General features: G+C 42.5%; 1 protein-coding gene across 1 annotated transcript; it reads right to left on the bottom strand.

Moving 5' to 3' along the window:
* Positions 1–700: 700 nt before the first annotated feature.
* On the bottom strand, positions 701–7,339 carry RERGL (RERG like). The gene is made up of 5 exons (XM_039379434.1): positions 7,268–7,339; positions 7,105–7,161; positions 4,644–4,717; positions 2,578–2,726; positions 701–1,466 (listed from the first exon to the last, which is right to left on the bottom strand). Exons 1-5 carry the CDS (start codon positions 7,317–7,319, stop codon positions 1,184–1,186), a joined length of 615 nt encoding a protein of 204 aa, XP_039235368.1. The 5' UTR covers positions 7,320–7,339; the 3' UTR covers positions 701–1,183.
* Between the last annotated feature and the right edge of the window lie 2,192 nt (positions 7,340–9,531).

Consider the following 9,531-nt stretch of genomic DNA (forward strand, 5'->3'; position numbering starts at 1 on the left):
ACCCTCATTACCCATGGGTGCAAGTGTCTCTGCAAGGGTAGAGGTGTGTACAAAACAGTTCATCTATCTAGGGAGCAGAAGTTTATGTGTGAGTTCAGATCTGGTGGTCAAAAATGAGTCAACTCTGTGCTGCTCAAGCAACAAGTGAGTAAACTTTGTTTACATGTGTAAAGCTCTGCTGAGAAAGCAGTGGGCTTCTAATAGATACAATGGAAATAAATGATTAACCAGATAAAATTCCCTTTTTAGTGAACGTGGTAGATGATTGATTTTGAATTGTTTAAGCTAAAAGTTTTCAGAATTTTGCAGATCACTGATCAAATGTGGTCACTTTGCATTTCATTCCCAGTTCTGTAGATTGGGACATCTCTGGCCTGATCCCAAGATCTCTGAGAGTCAAAACTGCTTGTGGAGAAAATGAACATCAGAAAAACACTTACTTTCCATTTTAGCCTTTTTCATGCAGCTTGGCTGCTGGAAAGAAGATGGAATTGAGAGTATATAACTATTTGTACTTTGTGAACAACAATAATGCTTCAATCCAAAAAGCACAGTTAGGAACCACTGGCTGAAGCAAGTGCCTGCTCTGTATGGTATAGGATTTCTATAACTTGCTGAGGTTTTTATCCCTACAGAATTAGTCCCCTTCTGGCTTATGGAGTAATGTCTTCCAGGTAAGATCTGATCAAATGTTCTTGCACAAAAAATTCAACTGCTTCTCAGAATTCTGAAGTAAGATTTTGGTCAGCAAGGCTGAGTTTATCGGAAATTATGGAACACTTAAGGACATGGCTCAGTGGTGGATTTGGCAGTGTCAGGTTAATGTTTGGACTCAAAGATGTTTTCCAAATAAGTGATTCTGTGGAATAACTGTACTTCAGTTGCACCTAGAAGCTCTACCCAAGACCATGTTGGTGTTGAATAAATACAGAATCAAACTCTCCTCTGGAGCAGCTTATGGTTTAAGTGGCACAGCCCTAAACACAGTAAATCTGGAGTAGGACTTGAAATAGAAGGTCAGTCTTCTAGGTCTAGACCATTCACTTGACCATACCATCTCCCACCTTTGGCCTCTACTGTCTTACTCCTCCAGATACCAACCTTTGGAGGAAATTCACTGAATCCCAAGAGCTGCCTCTGCTCCATTATTTCAGCTTGTTCCTACTTCAAGACTAACCATCTTTTACACAGATTTCCTTCTCTTTCCAAACATATTGTTGATTAACTTGGCCATTGACTTTGATCCACTCGGTCGTCTCTTTTCTTTCACTTTGAAATTTGAAGTGATATTCCTCAGGACTTTCGTGAACATTGCCACAACTTCCTGACAATGTTCTGCTGCAGACAGTTCACAGAATTGGCACTTGTTATCCATTGCCAGCTTCTGTCCTTCATCCCAGCCAACTTCCCTCATGTGGCATAAATCCTGTTTATTACCAACCAAAAATATAGATGACTCGACCATTCTGAAATCAAAAAGGTTCCAATTAGAGAAAAGATGTATCACAATACTGTGCTATATTCAGGTGTGTATGAAAAGTCTCTATGTGCAAGATAATTGGCATTGCAAAAAGAAAAAAAAAATCCAAAAGAACCAACCAGCACCCCAACTCTGCCAGAGTTCTGGTTTTCCCTTTGCCACAGTCAAATGTCAAAGGATTTTCCAGACCAGTTATTCTCTATCAGTACATTTTCATTTTGGTTCCTCTACTCAATGAATTAATGTATTTTTAATCCACTGCTGATTTCATCCTCTATACTGCTGAGTATATTGTCAGCACCTGGACTTCACAAAGAAGCAAGCTGATCATTATCCCCATTTGCAGGAAACAGAATAGAGTCCAAGAGATACATCAAGTGTCAGTGGCATAACTCAGAAGAAAACACAGGAAACCTAATTCCAAGCTCCGTTAAATTTTTTCCTTTCAGAGAAAATTAAGAAAGTTCAGCAGTAAAACAGAGAGGAAAGTGTTTTGGTTTTTTACTCCTCTCCAGATATAAGAAAGGGATTTCACTCTCATTTTTTAGAAAGCACCTCAGCTGACAGATGCAGGAATACACACCACCACACGTACTCAGACTTGCAATTTTGGTGGTTCTTTTTGGAAGTAGTTTGTTTCTTACCACGTGGTTACCTGTGTGCACAAATAATGTCGGTGTCACTGCTAAAGGCAGTTTAGGAGACATTCATGGTATTAGACTCCTATATGTTGGGAAATGCTTCCTTCAACCCCCACACAGGTGCATCTCCATCAGTAATCAAGTGGGAGAGTAAAAGCACAGACTGACTGCCAGCTTTATAGCCATGCAAATCACAGCAGAGAGATTTATGGCAATTATTTAAATAGCAATTTTGTAAGAAAGAAAAACAAAAGTCCTGATGTACTTGGCATAGGATACAGTGAAATAGATTGCAATTTGCCACACATTTTACCTCCAGGTACCTTGTTGTTGGCATTGCATTATGTCACTTGGATGCTGCTGGATTTTAATTGCTACTAGGATGCCTACAGCTCACAGAAACGTTCTCGGCTCTTTATTATGTTTGCTGAGGGGAAAAAAAATAATGCCACTTACTTTTTACAAACTCCTGTGTGAGACTCTCGGATCCTGTACAGCAATGCTTTTGCAAATGCAAACGATGCTCTGTCACTGATGTCATAAACAATGATAAATCCATCAGCCCAGTGGAGCTCGTCTGTGAGGGAGAGTTTCCCCTGCTGTGGCTGAAAGAAGTTCAAATTCACATGCAAAAAGAATGTTACTGTTGTCACATCAGAGCATTTTCTTTGTCACTGTGAATGTGAGAATGTTGTATCTTTTATTGCAAAGGATATTTAATAGGCCTAGGTATTGTTATCAAATTCAGGTGAATACTGCTCCAAAAGCCTAATATATAACCATCAGTAAAGATAGCACTTTGGATTACCAACAAATTATGAAAAATTTATGCTTTTTTTAAACAGTAAAAATGCATAACCTGTACAACCACTACTTATGCTGAATATTCTGCAGGGTTACATGTGAAAGAAACACACAGGAGCCATTGATATTTGTGCATTTTCTGGTTATAGCTCTGGTTTATGTGTTTCTAATAATCTGACTACACTAAGCTTAATGACTTTTTTTGGTTTCTTCATCTGCTTGGTTTCCTCATTTGCTTTGTTTCTTCATTGAATTGTTCAAGTCTGAAACACTACCCAGAGGATAAATTTCTAGAGACAACTAGAAAAAAATCTCCCATCAATCTGCAGTTGAGTTTAAAACAAACTAGTGACAAAAGCTGCTCTAGTGACAATGGGGTTATACCAATCCTTGAGTCCCTTCAACACAAGAAACTGTTGCACTTCTGATTTCCAGAAAGCAACAGCTGCAAACTGTCCTATTAAGCAAAGGAATGTAATTTCAAAACTATTTTAAGTTAGCTTATCCCCATAGATGATTTGGCTGCAGCTAGCAAAACCATGTGACCCAAAATAGATGAAATACCGGAAGCTGATCAGGAAAAAAATAAAGATTAAAAATTGACTTTTGCTCTGTGGAAAACTCGCCTTGAATAGTAAACTGAGGACTGTTAAAGTTGGTCCCTTGCTAGTTTAGGACTTTGCTACTTGCAATGTATATTCTCCAGTGACATCCCAACCTGGTTGCCTTGATTGGCTCAGTAGCACCATTAACATCTGAACTGGGGAGGCTGTAACTTACAGTGAGGGATGGTAACTGAAAGGTGGCAGTGAAAGGGGATGCATGAGAAAGATGAAACAAGTTTCCAGAACTGTCTGAAGACTTCAGCATCTTTAATACAACAGGTTTTTTTAGTGCTGTGGGGACTGTGCAGCACATTTAGGGGTGGGAATGGTGACGTGTGTGTGTGTCACAGCTGTTTCTCGGATGAAGGGACAGTGAGCTTTGTACAACAGGTATCCAGCTACTAGAAGAAAACCTCAGAGAGCAGGAAGATTTCAGGAAGCAGAAACAAAAATGGCACCACTTCCTTCCCCATTCTGGTCTTCTCTTGGGACCTGCTTTTCTTCCCCATCTCTCATGGGATACAGGATCTCCAAAACCCTGTCCTGCCAGAGAAAAGCAATACTGCCTCTGCCTCTTACCTACTCCTGTGCAGACACTAAGAAGTTGGGAATAAAGCAGCAAACAGCTAAAGTTAGGCCTTGTTCTTCAGTAAAAACTAGTACAAGATAGCTCAGAATGCGCTAGCAAGAGGAGAAACAATGTCTACTTTGACCATTTCTGCAGACATTTAGTAAACTGCTTGCTTTATAAACTATAAGCTATATAAAATTTTGTCCATTTAGGGTATTTGAGAAAACTGCATGTAACCCAATAACTTATCTCTGTATCTACCTAAGTAAGGCAAAAGTGGTAAAAGTTATTTCTGTTAGCAAAACTCCAAAATGAAAAGGCATTTACGAAAAATCTAAACAATGAAGGACTTCTTCCATGAAATTGGAAAGTACTCAGCAGGTCTGAGCCACAGCAACTATAAAATTTCAGTCTTTAAAAGAAAACCAGCAAGGAAAAATTCCAACAGCAGACAAGAAGTTTGTAACCCCTCAACCCTTTTTACCATATACACAGATAGAATGAAAAACAGTCTTTCTTTGCCCCCTCCCACCAATTCTTACCTGTGAACAAGGGTCATAAATTTCCAGGTGTATCTGCCTCCCATCCAGGCACAAGTGTTTAGTGTAGATGCATTCTAAAAGATAGACAGTATCCAAAGAAAATCAGTGTTAGCGACCTGGGGTGACAGTGAAAAGAAAAGGCAGCAATGCTGACATTGGATAATACTGAGGATTACATGAGTACTCTTTGGTTTGGTTGGTTTTTCAAGGGGTTTTGTCTGTGATTTGTTTCTTTTGCAGGTGAGGAGGGGGTTTGGCTTTGTTGGGGTTTTCAGGGTTAGAGGAGTTTTTTTGTTTGATTTTTTTTTTTAATTATTTTGTTGGCGTGGGGTTTTTTGCAGTGTTGTTGACCGGCTGTTTGCTTTTTCTTTTTTTGAACACACATTGGAAAGAAACATATTTCATTTTGCAACAACCAGCCCCTTGGGCAGACCAACAACACTTCAGTTTGGTGCTTCCATCAAAGTTTTGGTGCAATGGATACTTTCAGACCATAGTTTTCCTCTTCTAAAATGGAGGGAAAGGGGATACACAATGCTCAGAATCAGCTAAATGTTCTTGATCACTCAGCTTGATACCTAAGGCTCAGGATTATGCAAGTAGTCAGCCAGACTATCTGTAGTTCTGATTCTGTACAAAAGCCATTATTGAGCAATACTGTTTATTTACCATGACACCTGGTGCTTTAAGAGTTCTCATACAAGGCAGCATTAGACCTACAGGATTTACAGGATCATGTCCTTAGGATCTAGTCCAAAAATATTTCTGTAGTGTCAGTTCTCAGATTTAGGACTCTCCACCAGCAACACTGGGAACACTACTGCAGACAGACCATCACTATTCTTTTCACCAGCAGCCTGTTCTAAGCAAGTGTGACCAGATTGTGTTCATTGAGTTAGTTGTCAACAGGCTTTCTGCAGTATAACTTCTCAGTTTCTGAGCTACAGAGACATGAACTGGTATTTGCCCTACAGAAAATCCAATTAAAACTGTGTAATGAAGGGTAGGTCTATAATCTCTGGAACTCAGCATCTTCAGCTCAGGACCATGTTAATCTTAAGCATTCTCCATGCCTATCATAAGAGTTCATCTGATGATGAACTATCAGTCCCAAGCATCTCAGAAAATAAAATCTGTAGCCCTTAATTTGTTTAATTATGGTTGTTTCCATAATTAAACAAAATTTTAGTTAATGTTTTGACTCCACTAACAGTGGCACGATCTTTACCACCCCTATTCCCACTTCCCTCCCCCTTCCTCCTTTCTAGAAATAGTGCTGAACGTATCTTCCAACAAACATTTGTTAACAAATGAAAATGTTCTGACACTTGCAGTACTGGAGGCTCAGAACAGGGAAACCTGGTTTTAGTTGCAGGTGGCTTGGCCACACATGGAACACAGAGAACACTATTCAACTTCCATGTGACAGCTCAGACAGACCTAGATCAGCCAGCTAGGACACAAACTATCTTTTCAGTCTGTGTTTGTATTGTAACAAGTATTGGTAGAGCATAAATATACAACTATAACTCTCCCTTCATAATAAATTAATTTTGATATATTTAACACAATTCAGTTTAGTACTTCTGATTTCTTTTTTATCTATGGATCACTGGAAGCTACTCTGATCCCCATGAAAAAAAAATGTGGAAAGACTCCTCCACTTCAGCAGGGAAAGCGAGGCAGATAGCAATCTCTCTGACATCTTAAGTTTTGGGACTTCTCATGCCCATCAGCTGGGGTGGCAGCGCACTTCCGAAGTTGTTTGTGTATCAGTTAAACAGTATTTCTACCCGGGATGTGAAAGTTCGAGTCCTGCTTTGCCACCTCCCAAGACCTTAGAAGTGTCTTAAGGATCAGCATATTAGTTCTGGCACGAATGTGACCTTTTGTCCTCTGTACAGCGAGACTTTCCACAAAGAAATCCAACCAGCGCATTCCTGCTTCGCTGGGGGTTTCGCGTTATGCTTTGATTCACCACCAGTGCCCGATAAACAATCCGTTCCACCTCTCCTCTGGAACCGAAGAGCAGATATTCAGTAGAATAGGTTTGGGGGTGGGTTTGTTGTTGTTTTGTTTGTTTTTTTGTTTTTGTTTTTTTTTACCTAGTCTGTCTCTTTTCTTCACCTCCTCTCTGACTGAGCTGACTTATAACCCACCCTCACTTCCCACTCGCAGTCCGGTCATCCTCCCTTCCCCGGTTCGGGGCGATCCCTGCACAGACACCCCGCTCGTCCTTCTCCCTCCTCAGAGTTTACCCTTAGCCAGGACCTCCCGCTGATAACCGAGCGGAAACTTGAATCTTCCCGAAAAGTTCTGCGAAACCGCGCTTTTACCCGGTTTCCCGATCAAATAAGTGCTCGAACCGCCGCGTCTTGCGCTCCCCGGGGGAACCCCGAGCGGATCCCCCCCGGATCCCTCTCCCAGCCCTCCTTCCCTCCCTCCGTCCCGCGGCGCTCACCGGCGTTGGACGCGTATTCCCCGATGAACCGCCGGGTCAGGAACCGCACGGTCAGCGCTAAGGGAGGGAAGCACACGCCACGTTTAGCGGGATCGCGCCGCCCCCCCTGCACCAAACCCGAGGTACGGCCAAGGCCGGGGGTTCCCTGGGTTTCCCCCCTTACCCGACTTGCCGGCCCCGCTCCCGCCCAGCACGGCCACCTTCACCTCGGCCATGCCGCCGCCACGCCGAGCCCGCCGGCGCCGCGGCTTTAAAGTGCCTGCGGCGACACCGCCCCGCATCCCGCCCAGCATCCCACCTCCTGCCCAGCATCCCACCTCCCGCCCGCTCCCCCGCCCCGCCGGCGACGAGGAAACCACAGCTCTCTGCGGGGGGGAGGTGTTTTTCCGCTTCTCCGAGAAGCGCCTTCCTCCTCCTCCTCCTCTTCAAGTCCCTCCGGCTCGTCCCCCGCCGTGCAAATTTTCCTCCAGGTCGCCTTCCTGCCGACCTTCCCAGGCAGGCTGGCGGGTCCCTCGCCTCCTTCTCTTCCTCCTCCCCTCAGTGCGGTTAGGAACTGGAGGGAAAAGAGGAAAGAAAGGCGGGGAAACTAAAAAAGAAAAAGGAAAGAGAAAAGGAGAAGACGTTCTCCAGCTGCGGGCGTTGTTTGTTTATTTTGGTTTGCAGGCTGTCACTGGTTTGTACCAGGAGTGTGAAAGTGAACAAACCGAAGGGATTGGGTTTTAATTTTAAGTGCTTTCTGGAGTAATTTGCTAAAAATTAGTGTTCTGAGCTTGTCTGGTGTTTCAAAACTCATCACTCACTAAACCTCTGATCTTGCAAAAACTTCTGCGGGTCTGCCATTTTTATGCCTATGATTGTTTTTGTTGAATTTAAATTTAAGTTCTGTGTTGTGTGCTGTTCAGCTGAGGCATATAACGTGCCTGGGAAACAAGAAAATATAATGTGGAAGGTGAGGCAGAGAAGGCTAACCCTGCCAGAAAGACACCCTGAGTCTACAGTGCCTCTTTGTTTTGAGGCTCCTAAAGATCCTTCTAATGACTATTTATTTCTGAAAGTGCATAAAATACTTGTGTGCAAAGGTTTAGTTAGTCCACTGGTGAACAACAGGTTGCTTTAAAATCCTTGTTACACTTGAATACTTACTGTGTTCATGATTATTTTACTTTGTTTATATAACTTGAATATATTTATTTATTCTGATATTTTTACCCTGTTCTGATGGAACTGTTGTGCATCATATAAATCATTCAATAAAGCACTGCTTCAGTTTGCTTGCTAGGAGGTATTACAGGTACAACAGATTTACATGAGCTCAAGAAAATAGACAGACAAGGCATTGGTTACAGCTGAAGGAAATGCTTAATGGAGGAAAACATATGTAAGAATAAACAGGCAGATGCAGTTTGACTCCAAAGTCCCCGACTGAAAAGTTGCTAATGGCTGGAGGTGTGAGCAGGGGATACCTCTAGTTTGCTTTATCTGGTTTTTTTTAATAGAATCATAGAATGGTTTGTATTGAAAGGGACCTTAAAGATCATCTTGTTCCATTCCCCTGCCACAGATCAGGTTGTCAGCCCCACCCAGCCTGGCCTTGAACACTTCCAGGGATGGGGCATCCACGGGAACCTGTCCCAGTGCCTCACCACCCCCACAGTAAACATTTTTTTCCTAATATCTAATCTAAACCTACTCTCTTTCAGTTTGAAGCCATTCCTCCTTGTCCTGTTCTGCTATTGCTCACTCACAAGACAAAAGTTAATATCTAAAAGAACTTTAGTCTGACCTTTGGCTATTTTAACATTTGTTTTTGAAATAGCAGGATGCTGAGATCACTAGGCTGGAGTCAATTTGGTGTAACTGGCACGATTTAGTATTTTGCTATTTCATATACGTTGAAACCACTGCAAGAGGAAAGTCTAAACCTGCTTATCCGTGTGCGTGCGTTATCAAGGATGCGGCTTTTTTGCAGCTGATTTAAATAAATGGTTCTGAAGTTTCTTTTAAGAAGTGTGAGGTTTCAACACAGCTGTCTCACAGCTCAGGAATGTTCTTTATTTCCTGTTGAAGTATGTGCAGTTTATGACTATGCCATGGAAAGGCTGATTAGGGCAGTTATAATGGCCCATGGTACAGGAAAACAGAGGATAACTCGTCTGAAGTGGGCTCAAGATGCACTCCTCAGGATGGCTTTTTCTTCTCCCTGGTTTGTTTTTACTCCTTGTTCCTTTTTGGCAACCTTGGCTTGTTGTAGTCCTCCCTGGCACTCACTCCTGCCCCTGTGGCACGGTGGGCCAGCACAGCTCTTCATGCAGGTGTTTTAGGAAACAGAACACTGTATTTGGGATGTAAATCGTCCAAACTCTTTATTTTATACCCTCTGCAAAGGGAAAAATAGGATCCAGCTCTCCTGTTCCCACTGCATGGACT

Source organism: Pipra filicauda, unplaced genomic scaffold (genome assembly GCF_003945595.2).
Source record: "Pipra filicauda isolate LSUMZ 115617 unplaced genomic scaffold, ASM394559v2 scaffold104_size2351352_pilon, whole genome shotgun sequence".
NCBI lineage: Eukaryota > Metazoa > Chordata > Aves > Passeriformes > Pipridae > Pipra > Pipra filicauda.